This window comes from Chamaea fasciata, unplaced genomic scaffold (assembly GCF_029207755.1).
Source record: "Chamaea fasciata isolate MVZ Bird 193981 ecotype frontalis unplaced genomic scaffold, bChaFas1.0.hap1 SCAF_1, whole genome shotgun sequence".
In the NCBI taxonomy this organism is placed as follows: domain Eukaryota; kingdom Metazoa; phylum Chordata; class Aves; order Passeriformes; family Sylviidae; genus Chamaea; species Chamaea fasciata.
The window spans coordinates 135,294,113-135,318,469 of NW_027094086.1; the positions used below are offsets into that span (position 1 = coordinate 135,294,113).

General features: G+C 38.8%; 1 protein-coding gene across 1 annotated transcript in view; it reads left to right on the plus strand.

The window, feature by feature from the left end:
* The window catches only part of SPAG6 (sperm associated antigen 6), a 35,711-nt gene extending 20,386 nt beyond the window's left edge, over positions 1-15,325 (plus strand). Inside the window, exons 5-11 of the mRNA XM_066190262.1 lie at positions 1,346-1,551; positions 2,447-2,620; positions 4,981-5,133; positions 7,484-7,675; positions 8,880-8,996; positions 11,747-11,892; positions 14,083-15,325. Of these exons, the coding sequence (XP_066046359.1) occupies positions 1,346-1,551; positions 2,447-2,620; positions 4,981-5,133; positions 7,484-7,675; positions 8,880-8,996; positions 11,747-11,892; positions 14,083-14,149 (1,055 nt within the window). The 3' untranslated portion in view covers positions 14,150-15,325. The remainder of the gene's footprint in view (positions 1-1,345; positions 1,552-2,446; positions 2,621-4,980; positions 5,134-7,483; positions 7,676-8,879; positions 8,997-11,746; positions 11,893-14,082) is intronic.
* The last annotated feature ends 9,032 nt before the right edge of the window (positions 15,326-24,357 follow it).

Here is a 24,357-nt window from a genome sequence, read left to right on the forward strand (position 1 = left end):
TAAGCTAATTTTAGGGTGTTGTATTAGTTTAAAAATTACTGCATGATTTATTTTTTTAATGTAAAATTTTTATTTGGAAAAAAAAATTGTATCACAAAATAACATACAGTAAATATTTGACTTATCACATGTATTGCAGTGTGTGGCTATAACTCACTAATTGAAAACAAATCTGGTCTGGAACATTATTTGGATATTAACGTAATGATGACATGACTTACAGATTTCATGAAAAACTGTATTAGGCTATGTATATTTAATGAAGTATGCTGTATTTTTCTTAGTATGAAAATCTCTTTATGGATGGACTATAAATCAAAAGCTAAGTTAGAGTCTTGAAATACAACAGCCATATGTTGCCATGGTACTGTAAGTCAAGATAAATGTTAAAGATAATAATGGATATGCATAATAAGGTGTAGCAAAACTGAACGAAGAACCTAATAGATTATTAAATCCCCTGTGGTTTTTAGCACTTTTTCAACACTATTTTAAAATAGCACAGCTTGGTTATAATATAAATTTTGCTTCTGATACCCAGTAATTCTCATTTTAGGACTGTGATTAATGCTGCATACACAGAGAGAGCTAATGAATTTCTAATAGTGTAATTTTTGTCCATGTCAGCTAATCACATGCTCAGATTTTTTTTTTTTAAGGTGCAGTTAGTTAAGGATATTGTGCTAATCTCAGACACACAGTATCACTCATGATATTTCTCATTTGTCTAATTGTGTATGATAACATTTTCTTGTCATTAAGGTATAAATTCTGTCTTACCCCATGTATGGTAGCAAAGACTAGTTTTGATCAGCAAGTTCCATTTTTGCAATCTTTTATTTATGTAAGATAAATCTTTTATATCTTTTTTTTGTATTTTTGTTTTTGGCATTTGATCTATGCTAATATCTGCTTATCATTTAAAGAGGGTAAAATGCTCTCTAATTAGCTGGTTGATAAAATTTTGGTACTTTGGCTTTCTGTGTTGTTGTTAGCCATGCATAAAATGCTTTCCTATTGATCAGTGTAGAATAGCCAGGGTTTAAACAGCTGACATCTGCTTACTTTAAAAAAAGAAAAAGAAAACAGAATAACAAACCATTTCAGCCTAATCTACCTCAAATGTGTGCATGTAAATGGAGGTCCATCTATTGACCTGCATTCTTTTCAGTTGTGGATTGGTCCACACGGTTTATGAAACCAGGAGGGCTGATTTGAAATGCAGATGTCGAGACAGTGAACTACACCCTCCCCTTTTTCCTTTGCTGTATCTGTCAGGGTGAAAAATGGCTTGCACAAGGGTCAGTCACCCATACTCACTTAATTACTTTCCTTGGACCTACAGAACTGTCACAAGCTGTGGTGGATGCAGGCGCTGTTCCTCTTTTAGTGCTCTGTATCCAGGAGCCAGAAATTGCTGTGAAAAGGATTGCTGCTTCAACTCTCAGTGATATTTCAAAGCATTCTCCAGAGTTAGCACAGACAGTAGTGGATGCAGGAGCTATCGCTTACTTAGCTCAGATGATCCCGAACCCTGATGCTAAACTGAAGGTACATTTAATTTTTTTTTTTAAATCTCCATTATACCAGTCATTACTTGAGATTGAATCAAAGACACGGATGTGCATATTTATTTAGAAGCTCTTGGTTTGGGTGTTAACAAAATGTAACTATGTAGTTAGTGACAAAGAGTTCTCCACATATTTACAAATTTAGCTACAGGATATAAACTGCAGCTCTGTGAGGAACAGCTAAACTAATCTTTCAAGTGAGTAGTGTGGGGTTTTTTTGGAAAGATACAATATATGAAGAATGCAACAGATACTTTTAATAGATAAAATTTGCACATTTCAGTTACAAAAAAGGTTTTGCGTACTAAAGATTATGTGATAAACCAGTTAATTGTGAACTTATTGTACTTTGGAATATACTAGCTGATGTGAATAGCATCAGATCTGTTGTCGGATGTTTAATTTAACTATCTGTTGTCAAAGGCTTAATCACTAGAGTTTAATTGACAAAAAAAAATTGTTTCTTGTTATGAATTTTCTGTCTTACTCTACCAAACGGAAGACAAAATAAAAATTCCACAAAAATTTCTTAATATAAGATCTGACAGATCCAATTTATGTAAATAAAAATACTTTCTATAGATTTTACAAAATTTTTAATTACAGTTTTAAATGGTGCATGTATATATTTTCTTTTTTAATGCATACAAGCTTGAATGGGATAAAACAAAAGAGAAACTTTTATTCAGGCACCAGCGAATGTTCTGTGCCATTATATTTGTGCGTGAATTGACTCAGTGAATTGTAAAATAGCTGCAATTGTTTTCCCTATCCCGCTTTGTTTTCCTTGATGCAATAGATTTTTGTGTGCAGGGGGTGTGTGTGTTGTGGGATGTTTGTGTACTATTGATTTTATAACAATTTTTATTTACTAGCGTCAGGTGCTGTCAGCTCTAAGCCAAATAGCAAAGCATTCAGTGGATCTTGCAGAGTTGGTGGTTGAAGCAGAAATTTTCCCAGTTGTGCTCACATGCCTGAAGGACTCAGATGAATATGTCAAGAAAAATGGTGCAACTTTAATTAGAGAGATAGCAAAGCATACGCCTGAGGTAAAACCTTGAAAATGCAAATACAAGGTCATATCATTAGATTTTACACTTTAAATAAAATACAGGATTATTCTGTCATTTGCTTTTTGAAAGGGAGGGCAAATGGCTGTTTGGCATGTTCATTGGAAAATATGGAAATGCTTGCTGATATTATGAGATGTGTATTGAATATGAATTGGGTTAGGAAACTGGGAATCATAAAATGTATACCTAGGTACTTCATTCTATGAGATATCAGCACAGAGAGAGAGGTCTTGGCTGACAGTACTGTCAGTCCTAGATATTAAAAATATTATGAGAAAAGCCTCACAGAAGTCATGATACCAGCTAATAAATTGCGAGATCATCCTTTAACAATAATAGATGCTGTGTGTCTTTTTAAAAATCTTCAGGGGTGCTGGAATCACATTTTAATTATTTTTCCAATGGCAGCGAAGGTCAGAAATTCTCTTATTTATTATTAACCTGATGGTGACTTGAGTTTGTAATTTGAGTTTGAGCATTTACAGTGTTTTTGCCCATAGGAAGGTGAGGATATTTGGCAAAGTCAATACAAAATAAATAGGAAAACCGTATAATTATAACTATGTTAATCTGCCAGACCACAGAGATAATTAAAAGGCTCTAAATATGACTTTGGAATGAAATATAAGCCATGTATTTGTGGAACACACTAGTGCTGAGCACAGTAATTTCAAAATCATTATACTAACTTAACAACTGAGAAGTGTTTAGACATGAATGTTGTGCAGTTTCTTCAGCCTGCCAGTCTTTAGGCTGGTGATAAAAATTTACTGTCTTGGCATATTTTCTGCTTTCTCTCTGTACCTCATGGGCAGTGCAACTTCATTTCCTCAAAAAAGTAAAGAAATTATCATTAGCAAAAGGGGGCCCTGGGGTCAGAAGCCAGAGACCAAACTCAGGATTGCAGGTAAAGTCAGAAGAGCTTCTGGCACCAGATCCTCCATGCAAGAGGAACTGGTCATGCGAGCAGCTCTCCAAAGGAGCAGTAGGAAGTATCTTGGTGACTCCCAATGGGAAGTCACAATCCATGTCTGACTTCAGAGTGACAGAGATGACTGTCCAGCTCTGGGAACTCTATCCAAGCAACACATCTTGCAGTGGAGACAGGCTGGCAAATGGTATTTCTAGAGGACTTGGCTGTGTCATTTGAGACTCATGGCTTTTGAATCTCAGCTCACTCTCTGCATATGCAGTAAAATTCATGTGAAGGTCAGCAGCAGAGGGACTTAGAGGGAGGGCTGAGGGACAGAGCAGGAGCTCTGCACATCCAGGTGCATGTGACTGTGTCCAGATGTAGGACTTGGTTGCCACTGGCTGTAATTCGCAATCACGTGAACAGATTTTCCTAAGTACTGACTGAAAATTTCATGTGGTTGTTTCATGAAGAAAACAGTCCCTTTTTGAAGGCTCTAGGACAAAGGTGGATTTCATATTTATAGAAATCAATTGGATTGAGAATTCATGTGCCTTAGTTTTGTTCATTTAATTTTGACTTTTAAGAACATGTTCCTTTTGCTTTGGAATCTGTAGGGAGAATGGGATATACCTAAAAGCGTGGAAGAAAATAATAATATAAAATAATTTTAATTTCTATGCATTATTGATATCATACATATTCTACTCTTGTCCCCCAAGTGATGTGAGAAGTTTGCTTCTGGTAGAAACCCATGTTGCATAACTTGATTATCATTTATAAGCTAGGCTATGTAATTTGGCATTCTGGGGCAGACTCCATTACCCATCAAGTGTGTTCCCTGGACACTTCCCTCAGAGCATGTTAACATGGCAGAATGGTGCAGCCCAAGTCGTTTTTGCACATCCAGAACAGTTGTCCTTGGCTTCACGCCTCAGCATGAGGATCCACGAAGGATTTTATGCCACAGTGGTAATATAGAATGCAGGTGAGAGGAGGAATGGGCCTCTCCCTCTGTCACTGCACAGAACATAGGATGTTAGATTGTGAATGAGGGGGCACTGGGATGAAACAGTATCTGGCTCAGTATGTGCATCTTCAAGATCAGTCGTGATAGGCTGTCATTTGCACATTTCTCTGGCGTGTGATGGAATTGAGAATATGTCATTCCATGCTATACAGCATCAAGGATTCAGAACCCTGATTTCTTTGTAGTAAAGTCAATCAAAAACACAGTAGCAAATTAGCCTCATTCCTGAAAACTTGATGCTGCACTTAGTTCCCAAGGGTCTGTGTGATATATCACTCTTATTCCAGCTTCATTTTGTAAAACAGGAGCAATACGTTAAAAGGCTTCTCTGATGGGATACTTCATGCCTGTTGATACTTCACAGTATCTAATCTCTTCTGTTTATCTTTTCAGCTTTCACAGCTGATAGTAAATTCAGGCGGAGTTGCTGCCGTGGTTGATTGTATTGGCAGCTGCAGAGGGACTGTCAGACTGCCTGGCATCATGACACTCGGTTATGTGGCGGCTCATTCAGAGGACCTGTCAATGGCAGTGATTGTCTCCAAGGTTAGCTATCTCTGTTGTCTTCCTGTAGTTCTTCAGCAGTATTTTCTTTGGTACAGATACAAATTAACATAGGCAGAGAATGTATTTTGTGACAGGATTATATACTTGCCCTGGATGAATGCACTTTCTCCTAGTATTGCTGCTTTCTATGACTGAAATTATATGGTAACCTGATTAAAGGGTGTCTTTATGGTGTTGAACCTTTCACAAAACATCCTGGATTAGTTGGTATTACAGTGTATGATTTTTCTGTGTTGCAATTGCATGGGTACAGAAAATAAGTCACTGAATTTCTGTAGTCTGCTTCCTCTTAAAATGTATATTTGTGGCTACATCAAAAGCTTCTTTGAAACAACTATCTTTAATGGACTGTTCTTCATTGTACTAGCATGACTCTGCTAATACTGCTGGAGTATCTTGCAACAGCAGTCTTGAGATTTGAAAAGACCTCAGTTTCTAATGCAGTGTGGTTTGATTCAGTTGTGCAAGTAACATTTCAAATGAGTAAAGTTAAACATTTTCAGGTTTAAATAAATTCTGCTGGGCAATGATATAGAAGAGGGAGAATCTGCAATGTTTGCAATAGGTGAAATTAGTGCCTGGCTTAGTAGTCTGATGTGAATAATGCTAACTAATGACAGAAGGAAGGAAACAATTTCTCTAACATTTTTGATCCATTTTCACACTATGTCAGTCATTTAAAATACATGTATGAGTGGAGCACCAAAACAATATAAACAAAGGAACAGAAATTTCTTCTAGTAGAAATGCAAGTTGAAAAATGGAAGTTGCTGCAACATAATATAGTATGCAGGGAAAGTAGGAGTGATCAAAAAAAATGCTCTTCTGTATTTTAAATCTAAAGAAATAGATGCTTTTTTTCTTGCCATCTCTGGGGGCCCTTCTTCTCTGGATGTGTCTGGATGTGTCTGTCTTTCCACTTTCAGGGATGCCTAGAGCAAATGTGCTCCTGCTGTTGAGTGCTTGACATTAAGTGGGATGAAACCAGGATTAAGTTCTGGAGGAAGCCCCTAAGTTAGATTTTTTGAAAAATTATGATTCCTATCATAACTGAATGGATCTGCTGTGAGAGCTGTTGTAGGGATCTGGGCAAACTTTGATGAAATTAAATACGTTAATGAATGACCCACAAAACAAATAATAATAAACCCAAATAAACCCAAAACCCATTTAAAAAGAAAACTGCTTCAGGGGAAATTAAGCTTGTGGAGTGGTACATAGTGCTGAGGATGGGGCTTGGTAAACTGGAACCATTTGAAAGAAATGCACTGTGGCATAACCATATGCAGTTAGACACAGATGATATTATGATGTAAAGTGATAGTTCCATTCCATGGTACGCTAACCTGGAGAGGATGAATTTTGAACAATGATTTTTGGGATCATTCTGGACAAACACTTCATTGTGGTCTTCTGTTGTAATGCAGTGGCAAAACCCCCCACAATTTAGTTCTTTGTGGTATGAAGAAGTAGAAGATGAAGGATTATTGGAAAAGAAAAGTTAATCTATTTTGTTTATATATTTGTAGTATATATAGTTCCACTGTCTGTATTTGAAAAAATATCTTGGGGAAAAAACCGAAAACAACAAAGCAGAAAACTCTGCAGAAAAGAGCAAAGAAGGATTCATGGGATGGAGAAAAAGGTTTTGGGGATACAGGTTTGGTAGCCTTGCCTTACCTAAAGTAGCATGAAATGTTTCCTGTTGAAATGTTTTGGCATAAAATAACAGCTACTAAGTAGTTGTGGAGAAAGTATAAAGACCCCAAACCAGAACAACTTCAGTAACAGCTGGATGTGAGATCTCCATCTCTTGATGTCTGCAAATCAAGAGTTGAAACCCTTCTAGAAGTGATTGGGTGAGTCAAAGATGAACTACTGGACTCAAGAAGAGGTTGATAAGTTGAAATTTAGTGCTGTGGATAGTAAAATAGAAAGACTCAGTGATTGAGCCCTTCTGGTCTTAAACTGATTTCACAGAATCATAAGCACTCAAATTCTTTTTTTTTCAGTCTAAGAAAAACTGCCACCTTTACTCAGTACAGCCTGAATTATGTTGTGTATTCTTTTCATTTGCACGTTTGTTCAAACTGCTTTCTGACTTAGAACATTCAATCTGTTTCTTTTTAACTATATTTATTAAGATTTATTAAAAATTCTTGCTAATCATGATACTGTAAAAATTGACACCACTAGCATGCATTCTCTTACAGCTTTTTTCAGAAGAAGAGTGTAAATAGAGAAACAGTTTCTAACTATCTGTATCTGTTTCGCATTGTCATTCCCTGGTCTACATTTGTAAAGGTTGTGCTTTTGATTAATGCTATAGGGAATACCACCACTATGTGCCTGCTTGATAGAAGAACATGAAGATCATATTAAGGCAGCAGCTGCTTGGGCCTTGGGACAGATTGGGAGACATACTGCTGAGCATGCACGTCATGTTGCAGTAGCAAACGCGCTGCCGACACTGCTCGATATCTTTGTGGACACACAGAGCTCAGAAGATCTTAAGACGAAAGCAAGTAGATTTGTAGTATTTGCAGTATGGTATATTAATTGTAATTAAGAGGTTTAAGTGCTTAAAAACGACTAAATTATATGTGTTTTTATTGATGCTCACTGAGTCACAGCTTTCCTGGGCGCAGAGTGTCTGAAGGCTGTGTCATTTATTAGGGGACTGGCTGGTCCTAATGCATGTGCATATGGTGTATACCAAATCATATGCTACAGCCACCACAGTCTAATCCCTTCTTTTTTTCCCAGTTTAGATCAGAGTTGCATAGACCCATAAATGCTGTAATTTTTTGTGACTCACTTCTAATTATCCACTTCTTTTTTTGCAAGTATAAGCTCTTGTAGAAAATATTACTGTCCTTGTAATAATTTTGCTTACATTTTTATTATTATAATAAAACTGTAACAGCTAATCAAGGCTCTGTTCCTTAAAACATGCAACTGCCCATGTTTAGGGCCTTTCCTTGTGTGGGAGCTACTAGAGTTGCAGTTTAGTGAAGTATATTTCTGAGCAACAGTAAGTGAACCAACAGAAAAGTGTAACAGGTCAGGATATGATCTCCCATGTTGCACTATGCTTCCGTTCATTCCACTGAAATACCACATTCCAGATCTGTAAAGTAACTTTGATATGGTCATTTCCAGTGGTCCCAAAAATATTGAAGCCAAATTAGCTGTACCTGTAATCCTGCTCAGGAAGGTCACTACTGCTTGTATCAGTCAACACTGAGTTTGTTTTCAGAAATATGCACCAATGCACAATTGTTTCACTCTCTCTTTTTCCCCCTGCCTGGACAGTACTGCACTTTGCTATCACAGACCAGCAGCCTCTCCTAGTAAGACACTTCTAAAATACAATCTTTTAAAACATGTTTTGATTTAACTTTCTTATTATATTAGAGTACTTCAATTTACCTAAAGGGTCTACTCCAGCTTTCATTATAGTCAAAGGAATATTGCCATTACTTTGAACATAGATAACATAATAATAATAATATGATGCACTGTAGGTTTTGAGGTTTAATAAATCTAAGTAGAGAATTGATTCTTCATTAAGTGACCTGATAGATATCATGGTCTCTATTCAGAAATTGCTCATTGAAAATTCTGATCAATTTGATTTTTTTATCAGACTTCAGTGATATATATGAATTCTTGTTGTTTTCACTGATATCTTACTAGAGAAAGTTTATTTTGCATTTCAATAGACTAAGAAAGCCTTAAAGAACATTCTTCAGAAATGCACGTATCTTCCAGCGCTTGAACCACTGCTTCATGAGGCCCCTCCCAGTATTATAAAGCATATTCTTGGTCAGTTTAGTAAGGTAAGAAAAGGCTCTGCTTGGTAAGTAATATGTTAAGTGCTAATTGTTTGCCATTTAGCAAGGAAGATATCTTTCCAAAGAAGAAGTCACTCTAAATGTCTCATTGTTTTCTCGGGATCCTCAAGCATTCCCTTCAAAAGCAGTTTGGATCCTGTTTTTTTGTCTGATACAGCTGGATAGTGTTTCATTTGGAATCTGCCATAATTCATCCTAAGACTGGGAAAACAGTTTCTTATAAGCAAGGTGTTTTTTTCTTCCTTGCCTCTTGAGATTAAGTGGAATATTAACTCACGTGCAAATATTTTCGCTGAGCCAATGTATCACATAAATCCCAGTCACATCTGTTTTAGATAAACTACAAGCTGTCTGTACAGGAGTGACTTAAGTCAGATATTTTACCATAATGTAAAGGCTTCATTCCTTTTATCCTGATTAATTTTCAGTCTCAAATAACTGTAAAAATTCCAAATCTTTTCTCATCCTTCTCAAAATTTTGAAAGTTAGTTGTTAATTACATTGTTGATTTGAATGCAGCAGTAAAAGTGATACAATTTATTCAAAATATTTAACATTTGTAAGTAATTGCTAAACAACTGGGAGACTTGCAGTGTCTATCATGTTTAGCTCGTGTTGGGAATCCTGTTCAACTATAGACTATGTTTTGTGCAATACTCTGCAATGTAACCTGTTAGCAGGGTACATCAAACTCTATTGGTTCTTTCTGGAAATGGCCAAGTAAAACACTCTTGATACTCAGTTCTAATTATGACAGATCTGGAAGCACTGTTGTTGGTAGTGCAGATTCCTGATTATGTTGCCCCAGTTTAATTTGTCCTGTCTTCTTGCTAAGGCTGTTCAAAGACTGGAGATTTGCACAGAATCCAGTCCCTTTTGCTTCTCTGTTCTGACTGGAGCTATTAATGAGTCAAGTGCATAGCAACTGGTTATCAAGTGTATATTTGAATGTTGCTTGCTATTGAAATGGTTTTGTGCCCTTCATATCAGCTGATACTTTGTTTTGTTTTGATTTTCTCCTTTGCCTACATGTTATTAAACTATACTTGTCTGGCATTTGCTCTTCTGAGGTATACCCTTAAAATTAAGTTCTCTGTAGTAAAAGCATTTTTCTCTCCTGTACCATAGCTTGGGAATTTCCTATTCTTAGAGCTGTGGTCTGTTACTTCTGTGGGCTTATTCATGGCACAGTAAAAGCCTTATTTCCAAGCTGTGCTTCAAAATGGGGTGCTATTTGTTTTTTGTGCTGGACTGTGCATTTTAGCATTAGCATTTTCAGGGTTTGTGCAATTCTGTGCTGTCTCAGGTTGGACTGGGGGAAGGGACTGTGTCTCAGAGGTGCTCTCTCTCTTTAGGACCCCTTCCAAGAGAGTTTTCTGCTGTCTTATCCATCCTGGAAGTCACAGTGTGGAGGAGGAAGGCAGGGAAAGGGCCATATCCTGTCTCCTTGCTAGTTGCTCCTTGGCAGTTCTTGTTGTGGGAGATATGTGAAAACAGACGTCTGTTCAGTTCCCACAACGAAAAAATCACAGTTGTTCCTGACACTTCTGTGGAGCATATAATAGAGAGAAGTCTCTGTGCTCTCCTGCTTTTTCTTTACCTGTCTGTTGATTTTGTACAGCCTAGAGGAACCACAGAAATGAAGGTGGTTTGCCTGTATGCATGGAAGAAATCTTGTTCTTTTTCTTCATCCTTTTGGGCATTCCCTTCCTCGTTTGAGGCTCTTGTTTTACACTGAAATACAGTCTAATTTATGGCTTAATGTCTGACCAGTGTGGAAAATGCTTTTGCCCTCGTAATCTCTAACTCTCAGAGTTGGTTTTAAACGCATCTGGTTTTGCTGTAGATGCAGCTGACATCTTGCATTATCTTTCTGTCTTTTTCTCTCTCTCTTTTTTTTTTTTTTTTTTTTTTTTTAATAATATTGCAGCCCTATGGGCCTATGGACTACATGCTGTCATTCTCCCTCGCCTGGCCCAGCCCCCACCTCCCTCTCTTCATTCCTCCCTCCCTCCCTCCCTCCCTGCCGTCCTCTGGACAGAGCTGCGTATTGGCATCACTCAGGGAGCACAGAATGTTATTGTCTGATCATTTCTGCTTCTCATCCCCTTTGGCTGCAGAAACTTCACGTTTTTGCTTTGTGTGTGTGTTTGTAAAAGGCTTCCATGGCTACACAGTGTGTTAAAGGATTTTAATATCTAGGAATTTAATAGTAGCATGTAATGCTTCAAGGCTGTATTGTTCACTTGCAACAATTCTCAGTATTGTTTTCATGCACTAATCTATACTAGATCATTATAATGATATAAAATTCAGCTCTACAATTAAACTGTGGGAATTGACATAAAAGACCTGAATAACTTGGTTTGAGTGGAACAGATGCTGTTGTTATTCCATGTTAGTGTTCTGTTTTTATTATCTATTTATTCTCTACAATCTTATTCTCTTTGTAGGAGTAATTCAAGAAATATTATTTATTTAAGGATAAATATTAAATTCATTATTTTATATATGTTATGTATTAAAGTACATGATGAATTTTGTTGTAATCATAAAGGGCTTATGGGGTTTTTTCCCTATACAAGTGGGTGTTATAATACAGTAGTCATTACAGATGTTTCTCTGATTTTCCATTTTATCTGTTCTCTAAATTAAAAACAAATAAGCAATATTTGAGCCTAGTGGCATACAGATTAATTCAAAATAATTTTTTTAATGTACTATTCTGTGTGTAGGTGTTACCACATGACAGTAAAGCACGTCGTCTCTTTGTAACAACTGGTGGACTTAAAAAGGTTCAAGAAATAAATGCAGAACCTGGGTCACTTCTTCAGGAATATATCAACTCTATTAACAATTGCTATCCAGAGGAAATAGTAAGGTAAGGAAAATGAAATTTAAAGAATTCATATTGTAACATTGTTAGATGTTTTTCACAGGAACAACACAAAGGAAGGATTTAAAATAGTAATTTAACTCCTGTGTGAATTTTAGTTTTAATAAAACCAAAGCTTAACATTTGGTTAATTCCCCCAGCGGTAACACAACCTCTGGAAACATACATTAGAGCGCTTTCTCTTTTTGTCTTTGGAATCAAATTTCTTTGTCTGTCAACAAAGCCCAAATAATCAGGCTCTTGCAGGAAAGTGTGCCGAAAAGTCAGTCTGCACTGCCCAGATGGACTCTGAGTCTTCAGTACAACCACTCATATTTATGAATGTCTGTGGGAAATTTATTTTGGTAACTTATTTGTGGATTACTTAGGCTCCAAAATACAGGTATTGCTGAATCTTGGTTGCATCCTTGACTTTCATAATAGTGTGTCTGAACTGGTGTATTCAGAGGTTCCTTTGAAACTTCCTCTGATGTACAGAGGGTCCAGAGACTCTCCTGCACAGTTGGTCTGCCCACAGCTGCCCTTCCTCCCTGAGCCTCATCATGAGGCTTAAGTGTTATATAAAAGGACCATACACCAGCTGTCTGCACCAAGTTGAACTTTGCCCTTAATGAATACAGAAACACTATTAAATAGCTTACAGTCAAAATGTCACCATCCTAAATTGTAATAATGAGAGAAATGCCCTCCTAGATTCTAGATATCCATTTACCAGTCCTTCACTCCATCAACACATCAGAAGGATGTTGTACTCGTGTACTCCCTCTACAGGCTCTGAAAATCTGCATCATCAATTTTAATTAGAGCAGCGGAGTTCTTCAGCTAATAGTAGCTAGAAACTAAGTCTCACAAAATGAAGCCCTGTTTGTCCCCACAAAGAAAAGCCAGTGGCTGTCAAATGGGTAAAAGCAAAGTCATAAAGAAATTTTATTCTGCAGCTAGTACTTCAGAGGGAAAGAGGAATTTGTTTATGCTCTTCTGGGTATTAATAATGTTTCTTTGTTATAGCTATTTTTTTCTCCCTGTAAATGAAAAAAGGTTACCCATCTAGCCTGGGATGTAATAAAGAAAAAGGCCCCTTCCAGCATCTCCTGCTTGCCTGTCTGTGCTACTGCCTGATGTCGGTTGTGCTGCCTGAGGCACAGCAGCTGTGATAGAATCCAGCTCTGGGTTTGTCCTGGAGACCTGTTATTTTAGGGTGTTTGCAGACTGAATACAGTAATGTATTGGAAAGTTGGCTTTACAATCACAGAAGTAATATGAGGTTTAAAAAGAATTAAATTATGCAGAAATTATCCAGAAAATGAAAATTAACAGGGTGAACAGATTTTCCTTTAAAGAAAAGGGGAGGGTTTTTTTGAGTATATTTTAGGCCTACATTACGTGGAGGTGTGTTCCTCTCTCTTTACAGTTAAAGCTTTCAGGGCTCAGAGATGGCAATTCACATGCAAAACTAGAAATATACTGAGATGTATGGTTTTAGAATAATACAGTATTAAATTTCAGATAGTCTCAACCTGGAAAACAAGAACTAAATGCAGCTTTGATGCTTGCATATTGAATCCATGTAGTTGGTCCATTGTGGAAAACCAGTTGAATGACAGCAGGACAATAACAGCACCACAGAGTCCTACTCTAAAGAAAACCTACTGGATAATGTCCATCCTTGAGTAGCATTAGAGAGAGAAGGTCACTGCAACATTTTTTTTTTTGTTCCAGAACCAGTGCCCCTCTCATGGATGTAGACTTCGTGTGAGTTTCGGGGTGTGTGCTTATGTCTGACAAACAGCGGTAGACTATTTGCAGCCGACAGTTCTGTGTAAACTCACACTTTTTTATTAAAGGCCACAATTTCAAAAGAAGCCAACACCTACATTTCTTAGTAAAGACAATGCTTATGGCAGCTGAAGCTGAACCTATCTAAAATGTATCTGCTTACCTACTTGCTCTAAAAGTAGCTAAATATACTTTTAAAAACCTGACTTACAAGTATAAATGATAATGTAAGTTGAAAAGCAGGTTGTTAAAAAGTTGTTTGGAGTAACTGTAGAATTCCTTGACCAGTGTTTAATGCTGAGGTTTCTTCCTGATCAGTAGAAATATGCATAGTGTTCCATTGCTTTGCACACAGCATGTCTTGTAGTCTAACAGACAAACAAAATGTTTCTCTTTCAGGTATTATACCCCTGGATATTCTGAGATACTTCTGGAAAGAGTGGAAAATTACCAACCAGTTTTATAAACTTCAGTGTTTTACTAGAGCTGCATTTCACATTTATGCCTTTATGACTGTAATACAAATACAGCTGTTGAAAGCCTTGTTTGATTCTCAAATCTCCTTCTACTGTTTGAACTACTGAAAAAGCTCAGCAATTCTAGCAAGCTATATTTTGTTCTTTATAGACTTGTTTGTTGCTAAGTTTTTGTTCCTTTTTGGTTTTCTTTAACATCACTACCAGATATTGCCACATATATGAATGGAATTTCATGCAGGGGTGATGATTTATCACAGAAGCTTTTTTAGAATCAGTCATTTCCTTTTCCTTCCACAAGAAAAGTTTGTTATCTCATTCAAATTTTGGCCTTCTCAGTACTATTACCATTTTTCCCCTTTTGCCTTTGCATATTGTTTAAAGCTTCCCAAGCTTGATGAAAGGAAAAAAGCTGGCCCCTGTGCTTTTTCTAATAATGGAATTCTTTCTGCACTGAGATATCTCCTACTGCTACCTTTGAGGAAGTAAAGTGTTGTGATTTTGCATGTCCAAACATGTTAGTAGGAGCTAAACAAAGAAATAATCAGATCTGAAGATAATACAAGAGCTGAATTCTGCATGATATGATAGTGTGGTGATCCTGGCCTAGTAGATAATACATCTTGTGCAAAAGTCCTCCTAATTAAGGCAGGATTCGCTGTGGAGGAAAGGAGCCCTCCATTGTTTGGCCTGTGCATTGTTTTCCTCTTGAGAAGGACAGAGTGAACTCAGAACTTCCATGGACACAAAGGGAAGGACCCTGGGAGCTTTGGTTCTGCAAGGGTCAGCAGCACATTTGTGTAGCGCTGAAGAGAGGAGACTTGCTTGGCTGCAGGAACACCGTTTGCGAAGTTCTGAGCACATTCAGAGGAAATCTGAGGACACTTAGGTCGCACTGTTTGGACTGATGGGACTAAGGTGGTTTAGGATTTGTCCTTCAAGAGCTGAAATAGCTGGAGAGTTGAGTTAAAACACATTTCGAACTTAAGTCTTGAAGCTGCAGATTACATCGATGTAGAGGTATGAGCTCTTTCCCATCTGTAGAACATCCTGAAACAATTTTTACCTTCCTTTGGAGAGTGAAAAGGCTTTTACATTCTGCTTACTCCTCTGGTGTATCACATAGCAAACAACCGTCTAGTCTTCCCTAATAAATAACTAACTGTCATTTACCATTTTTTGTTTCTAACCGTTTTTTTTTCTCATTTGCAGCAGTTTGGGGGGTGTGGTTTTTTGGTGGTGGTGGGTTGGTTGTTTTTTTTTTCTGTTGTGGTGGTGTTTTTTTGTTTGGTTGGTTTTTTTTGTTTTGTTTTGTTTCTGTTTTTATTTTTTCCCCAAAGACTACTAAACAGAGGTTCTGAAATGGGATATCAAAATACTGGCAGCCACAAGGAAAGATAATATTTGAATACCTCCACTGGAGAGAAATTTACCTACTTTCTTAAGCATATAACTGAATGGGTTTATAAAAGAAGGATAGTCTCATCTAAAACTTGTAAAGCAGGAGCAAAGACTGATTGCGGTTGGAAATTATTTAGAGTGGCTTTTCTTTGTGAAATTCCAAATGATTATTTTTTATTCTTGTCAGCATATTTTTCAACAGTTCACAGGAACATTGGTGGGCTATCTTGTGTTAAAATTTATTTCTACAGAGGGCTGTGCTCCTGCTGTGAGGTACTTGGTGCTCTCAGACTCTGCTTTTCAGGAGGAGCAGGGGATGCACAGTACCTTACTGTATGGAGAGTGAGACAGAAACTGTTGGTGTCATGAATGTTGGTGTAGAATCCACACCAGATGGGTTCTTTCCTTAGCCCACAGCTACATGAAAAGCCTTGGAACTGACTAGCTTCTACCAAACGCCTTTTTGGTTTTAGTGTTTATATTCTGACATTAATGCTAGGATATTCTGGCACTATTAATGCTGGTGAAAAGACTTTGAGACTCTTAACAAGACTGCTGTTAAGAGTAATGCTCGAGAATTTTCTCATTTGCATTATGGATATTTAAAAATCAAACCTTGTACAATCTCTGAAACAAAATGCCATGGAAGGGCTTCAAGACAGTCTCGAAGGATCGGAAGGCTCTATTTTCCCTAACAGCGCAGAAGTGGTGCAGGGGGCTGCGTGCAGATGGGAGGCAGCAGAGGCATGGAGCTGTGTGTCCCCATAGCTGCCTCGTGCGCTCGGGAGCACCCCCACCCCACACAATGCTAATGTATATGTTTTGTGCAGAGAGAGCAAAGAGGCTTCAGTCCCCTGACAAATGTGCTCCTGCTGTGTCACACTGTGCTACACTGTAAGGATTCCACAGGGTTAAATTTCAATGCCTAAACAATTTGTTCACAGTCTTTTCACAGTCTTTTTCTGATTCCTGACAAAGGAAATGATTGCACAAGGCAAACCTTCAAAGAGTTCTGATTGTGTAGAGCACAATCTAAATCAGACCTAGCATAAATACATCTTTACATCCTCTGGGCAACTCTGGCCTGGGCCAGTGGCTGTTTGGCCTCTTGTTGCAGGATTCCTGGACGATGCCACATCCCATTAGGCTGTGGCAGTGCAAAGTCCTCTCCCACGTAGTTTGAGACCCCTGCAGTTGTTCTTTGAAGTCAGGCTGCTTCTCTGCCTTGCACTAACACCTTGTGGCTGGAGGCTTCCCTGGAGGTACATGTCTACACAAGACTAGCTCTTTACAGCAGAATTAATTGCTAATTTGCTAATTCCTAATTTGTATTTTACTAATGTAACTATGGCAAGAGTTGCTTTTTTCCTGTAGTGTTTCACAAGGTGTTTCTTCAGTGTTTCTATTCCATCCTCTCATTTGGTTTAAGTCGTCATCTAAAACTATATAAATGTTTGTGATAGCTACTCTGGCAGGCTTCAAGTGTGTGTCATTTGTCTCAATTTCATATAATAAATGTAGATTTGCATTTTAATTCATTCAAATGCTCTTTTCATGTGAGTGGGTGACGGTGGTGCTAGAGAAGATGAACAACAGGCTCATTTTGCAGCTTGGCCCTTACACTGCCTTTGGAAGTTTGTCTCAGCTTACCACTCAATGGTGCCTACTTCGGAGCTTAGGACATACAGGCATTTCAAGTAAGAGTCTCTCTCACAGAGGTGGCTTATTAAGACACACAAAGAAAATTAAGCCAGTGCTTTGGCAGAAATAAATGTAAGCCCTTAAATCATTTTGCCTGTTCCTTTGCAGCATTGGGACTTTTCAACTGAAGTCTCTAAAGATCTTCTCTGGGGGCCTGAGCCATGATTTTTGTCTGCATTACTACAGTTATTATTACATCCACAGATGTAAACCAGGGCCTTGACAGAACATGTAGATGTGCAGAACTTTTACCATATTTCATTCAGCAGATGGATTAACTGGCCTACAAAAGCTCCTTTCTTTATCTGAATGACTGGAAACCTAGAGGATCTGAAAAGGGGAAATTCAAGGAGTTCAACTCTTGTGCATATAATATGTTCTGCATGTCCAGAGGGATTTACCAAGGGATTGCTTTGTCTCATCTGAAGTGATCAAGCTGCTGGAGATCTGCATCTTAACAAACAAATGAACAAAATGTTGAAGCAGTTGAATGGAACTGGTGGAGGAAATGAATTTCATTTTGTGAAGTAAAGCTTAAAGTTACTGTAATTAGGAAGTGGATGGAGTGTGAGTAGATCTTCAAGTGTTCTTGATTGGGTCTAAGGGGTTGTGAATTAGCCTGGCTGAAGGGGAGTTTTAAGCATGGAAAATGCCATGGGATGCTTTCAACTTGGTTATAAATTGGAGTCCTCTGATTTCTGGGTATGTAGGGGTTGCAGACAATTGTCTCACCATGTGAGGAATCTGTGAAAGCATGCTTGCCTCATTTTCTTCCTTAATGTCTGCTTGGTTTCCAGTATCTTAGTTGTTGGAATTTTAGATCTCCTTTTGTGACCGGGGGGGGGGGGGGGAGGAAATGTGGAGTAGGACTAGACTGCAAAGCCAGTGGTTCCACTTCTCACACTGACATAGGATTGCTTTTATGGTCTTGGATAATTATTACAAATCCCTATGATTCATCATCTTCATCTGTGAACTATCTGTTCTACTTCTTTGTTAACTTACAGAAGTGCTGGGAAAATTAAATTCATATGAGAGATTGATGCAGCAGAACTTAAGTTCTTTATAACTAATACCATATTCAGAAAGAAATATTGTTCAAGAACCTACAAAGATTTACCTAGGAAGTCTTGGAGATGCTGATTTTTAGAATTGAACTAAGAGTCAGTGGATTTTGTGTTTCCTCATCTGGCACAATTTAAAGGGATCAGAGAAAAAGAGGAAATTATAATATCTTGTGACTATACTAAAATTATTGATGTTATTTTTGTATAATACTTAACTGATAATATTGATGCTACTGTGCTTTATTCTGCAGCCAGCTCTGTAATTTAGCTAGTGAAAATACTAATTATGTTATTACCGCTGTACTGTATTTCTAGATATGGCACAAAAGACCGAGTTACAAAATAGAAATTGTATAAGCAATACTAATGCATATTTTGATGATGAGAATGCCTTTTAAACCGGGAGATAGTTTTGTGCTGCCTTTCAGGAGCAGTGACTCCTGCTTGGGTTAAACACATTTCTTGGCTGTGTCCCTCCCGCCCGGAGTTGGATCATGAGGTGCTGAGGGCCTGGGAGCTGCTGCCCGTAGCACAGACCGGTTGTGTTCACTCTCATGCATCAGCAAGCCATGGAGAAGAACAATGCAAGGCTGCTAATGTCATCTGTTTAGCATATTTCCACTGAGATTTTGAAGACTTGCTTTTTGTTCATAAATATATGCTTGTTCTGACTTCCAAATTGAGTTAAATTATAGGTACCCAGATCAACATCAGCTGTTCTGTATTTTATACCTTTTGTAACAAAAATTAAACTTCAAGAGGTGAGAAAAGTATGTTAATGTATTTCTTTAAAATACAGCTCTTGATTACTTTTTTTGGTTTCAAATTTAGCAGCAAAACTCTTTATAATCTTAGGACAAGATCTGTGCCCTTTGCTCTCAAGGAAAGTTTTGTCTTCACTGATGCAGACTGGTGATGTGTTTTATCCCTGTTCTCCTATCTATAATTAGGTCTGATGCCCTCTGAACACATTCACCTTTCAATATTAGGTCAGTGTTAGAGCCATTATCAACCTAAAAGGTTGGATTACTATCAGGACCCAGCCTTTGTTGCCCCACAGTGCTATAAATTATATTTCAATCTATTGTTAAGAATTAATAATATGCAACATAGAGGTCTGATGGAATCATGTTAATGAGAACACTGAAGCTTCATTGACTTGCAATATCATTAGAGCTCTGAGACAGGTTTATAGCCTTGTGCAAGCTATATTTGTGTTGGTTTAGACACAGTATTTATTTGGTCACACCCAACCAAATGTTTCCTTACTAAATTAAAATAAATGCTGGTTAGTTCAATGAACTACAAAGATATATAGTGCAATTTCAGGTTCTCAAGTCACAGAAAATAAGCCCCAACAATGGAAATCAGCAGAGAATCAAAGATGATGGATATACTAGAGTGACTATGAACAAAGAGGGAAGGGAGTTCACTGGGTTGGGTGCAGTTAATATTTTGTGACTCAAGTAATGTGTAAAATTTGGAAAGAACAGCTCCCATTTGTAGTCTGCCCTGGTCTTTATATAACTCCTCCCTGTATACACATACATACACACTTACAAGCATAGTCAGCCTAAATGTAATCAAAATTATATCTGTCTGCTTTCACAAGACTTGCCTCTGTAAAGCATCTATAGGGGCTGGTGGAGAGCAGGTTGTGGGCAGCTCCTCTGCTTGCTAATGCCAGCTTTATGGTACTAATCTCCATCAAGGCCAGCACCAAACATCTGATTTCCATTGCAGTGAGAATTGGGCACTAGATCTGCATCACCTGTGCTCTGAACAGCTCTGCTTTTTACGGGAAGCAAAACAGAAGGAAGAAAATTACTTCCCTGCCTTCTTCTCCAACAGTGATTCAAATGAGGGAATGGTAGTAAAATCTTTCTAGAATTGGGGAATGACTCATGCTCTGTGTTTGGAAACATAACCTGCAGCCATGCAGAGCATGAGACAGAATGGGAGGTTTGAAGAATCAGTAACATGCTGGTGTTGCAGCTCTTACCTGCTTTGGGAAATGGATGTTAAGGAAGCTTCAAATTTCTTGTCTCCTGTCATGGGTAACACCTCCTTGCTGTAGCTGTCCCTGAGTTTGGTCATGGGGCTCTGCCTCCTGCTCTGGGGACAGGTGACTGCATCAGTGACACCATGGCAGTGCTGCTCGTACCAGCCAAGCATTAGATTGTGATTCCTACAGACATTTTTATTTTATGGAAATGAGGATAATTTATAAGCAATTCGTAAGCAGTTTAACAATACAAAACTTTCTTGCTTTCAGTCACTCAAGAGCAAATCCTATACCAGCATATCTATGAAGGCTACAAGGTCTTGGAGCTCACAAGAGACAGAGAAATTTGGCAGTGGGAGGCTGAAGACGGTTCAAGGAGAGTGGGCCTTGTGGCGGTGCTGCTTGTATGCTGTCACAGCTAGTGGGTGGAACTGAAATTGGTCTGTCCTTAATTGCATGATCAGGACTCCACCCTACTTTGGACAGAGAATATCCACACCCCGAGCATATGCCTACAGGGTTGAGAGATTACAGATTCCTCTCCCTGCCTCCATCCACTTCCATCTGGCATCAGTGCACCAAACTTACCTAGCTGGTTCTGGCACAGTGAGGACTTCCACCTTCTCAGGATCTCCCAGGGGTGACGTTCACAATGCTTTGAAGTTGAAAACTGCTATAGGTGCCATGTGCTGTTTCTGTTCATTAGTGCCATCAATGTGTGACTGACCATAACTCATTTTGCTGCAGTAATTCCCTTGGTTAAACTGAAGAAAACGAACTGTTTTGATGACAATGTTTTAAGAAGCTGCCATTTCAGAAGCTCTAGCTATGCCTGTGATGTATCGCCCTGACTGACAGCAAGAGCAGAAACTTGGCTTTCCCTCTGAAGTGTGGAGCTCCAGTTTGGACCACCTCCCCTTATTTTTGTACTTTTTTTAATTTCAGACATGACCTACTAGAAACAAAATCTGTTAAATTTTTTGCCATGAACTCGAACTATCACAAGGTCATGAATCACTACTTTAGGCCTAGCCCCTCCCCTCTTAAGTGTTTTTTAAAATCCAGATTTGTGTTTATTCTAATGTAGTCGTGCAATGTGAATGTTTGGTAAAATTGCCATTTAATTTACAATAGAAGACTGCTTTAGCAGCTGTTTTATAGCAGTTTAACTACTCTGACCTAAATGACTGTTCTTAAGAGATTGAAAAGTAATTGAAAATGTAAGAAAGTCCAGGACCATCCTTTTTTTTTTTTTTAAACATATTTCAAATGGCTTATAAACAACTTGAATTCCTCTGCAGAATTCAGATTAGAGAGGAAAGAATGTCAGTTTACTGGGAATTGTTCTCTGACCACCTGAGAAAAATGAGTTTTTCATCCCCTTGAACATCATCTGGAGTTATAATAAAACATCCTCTCAGCTGGATTCCTTCTGTGTGAAAATTGACAGAGCTACATCATTGCACACCTAGAGGAAGCACACTGAACTATAAAAGCAATCTAAAATCTGGATTTTTTCCTTCTTCTCCGAGGCCACAAGTAATTTTCTATAATCTCAATGAATATTATTTGAATCTTGAAAGAAGGATATACCTCTTCCTTCCCCTCAATGTGAGCAGTCCAAATGAACAGAACTAGACATATTTTGTACAGAGTTAAGTCACCTATCAGGATCATAGTGTGAAAACCCTTAAGCAACAGCTATTGAAGGAATTGCAAAAATCCACAAAACTAAAAGGTAATTCATGAAAATCTACAAGTGAGTTAATAAAACTTCAGCTGAATGTTCATTCCAATCTGTAGCAGATGAATGAAATGTGGTGCTAGTGGTGTTGGAATCCTGTGGTGATAGACACATGAAGAATAGATAAAAGATGGTTGTTAGTTAGCTAATGGTGCAGACAGACCATCCTACTTGTCTGGGGAGCTGGTCCTGAAAACCCTCAGCTGGGCAAAAGCTTTTGTTGATCTGAGGGTGACTGCTCTGAGGGAATATTCCGGGCTGGGGCATATGGCAGTCAGATGACAATGGTGCAGCTCCCATGATGTGCTCTGGGCTGGTGGGATGGGTAGATGACAAAACTCTGCAACTTCACACAAAGTAGGGTGTAATTTGAAGCTGTTCTGCAGGGAAACCGTAGGCAGCAAGGACAATTTCTAAGCCTGATATAAATTCCATCCTGTTTAACTGCCACCAGTTCTACTGCTGCAGATGAGCAAACCAAGTGCAAGAACAAAGCAATGGAGGGAATTGATCTGGCTACATACTGCAATTGAAAAATTCTCCATTAGAACAGCATTTGCCATAGCCCCAAAAGCACAGAACTCAGGTCTTTGCTGTCTGTTGCTGTGCCCTAAGTGGGCAGTTGGTCCATTTGTATCCTTCCCTTTCTCCTATTCAGCAAAATAGTGGTTCAGTCACTGTCTTCTGGATTTCCTTCACCTCTTCTCTGTCTCTATTTTTTTTTCTTTTCGTTTCTTTAACTGAAATTCACTGATGCAGGTATCTCCTACATGATTTTTCTTTTACTGTGGAAGAAATGCAGGAACCTGAGCTTTAGCTCCCTCCAATGTTCTCCCAGTCCTCATGTATTCCTTCTGTTCCTTGATTCCAAGTCATGATGCACTTAAATAATTTGTCCCCTGTTTTTGTTTATTTGGCTAATTACTCTTCACATCTCCTTCAGCCCTTCTGAATTACCACTCCACACATTGCTTGTCATAGTTCACACTCCTTTTGTTTGACTTTGCTTTATCCAAAGCGAGTTACTGAGTGTTGGCAGAATTGTTACAGCATCTCACAAACAGCTGTTTTTTGCTGTGACAATAGGCCCATGTATGCTCCAGAGCGAACACACAGACTGCATATTAAGTACTTACAGTGTCGTGACAAGCACAACCTAGTTTTTAAACAGTGAAAAAAAAATTAAGGTGGAGGTTCAAAATAGGAAATAATTGAAAAGAAACAATCCCAAACTGAGGAGCAAGCATGCTTGAGATGAGACACACAGTATCAGCTGTCAGGTAAATCTCAAATAAGATCTGTTGCAGTAAAAGACTTTGAGAGAAAACCAGTGTGGGCCCCATGATGTTCTGTGCATAGGCAATGCAGCATGTGGATGCCTGCAGTTTCTGCTGGATTGTATCTGAGTAAAGGGATCACAGAGAAAATGCAGCTCTTCTTACCCAGGATGTTCCTATTTTACAGAATTGATTTATTTCTTCAAATAAACTTTTATCAGACAACTACGTCACGGTCACACTGAGAGGATATTTTAATGACTGCTTTGGTTTAAAGCTGTGGGGAGTACACTGCTGCTTTCATCCTTCTCTCTCCTCTCTTCTCTGTATCTTTCCTCCACCTTCCCATTGCTTTTCCCCATTAATGTTCAGTGCACGCTCTAAGGTATGTCTGTCGGTGGGTATTACTTTCACCAGCCTTTCCTTGCAGTAGTATGTCTATAAATGGCAGACAGCATCATTCCTAATTACATGTTGCCCCCAGATGCTCCAAGGGTGATGCTGATGGATTGCTGTGTGGGTGGTGTTGATGGGGCTGGGGGAGGGGAGCCGGGATGCAGCTCCTCTAAGTGGTAGCAGAGGTCTCTCTTCGGGCTGGGCTCATCAGTCCTCCCTCGGTAAAGTGAGCTCAAGAATCTCCGAGATCATGGAACTGGGCATTGGAAAAGGGGACGCAATGTAGGGAAGGCTTCAGAGTACAGCCCAAACAACCGGAGAAGCAGGAGGAACAGGGAGAGACAGAGAATTCACCCTTTACCTATCCGTGCAGGAGGCACCCAGCGCGGAGGGCTGGCAGAGTACACAAGCTGCTACATCTTGCTCCCCTGATGTCGCTTCCCCAGCCCCGGGTTCCGCGCCGGGCGCGGAGCTCAGCGCGCAGCCGGAGCGCGGCTGCCCCGCGGCTCGGCTCCTTCCCTTGTTTCGGTGCTTCGGACAGGCACCTGCTGCCTGGGGTCAGAGACCACCGGCGTGGTAGAAGGCAGACTGGGCTTTGGAATTGAAT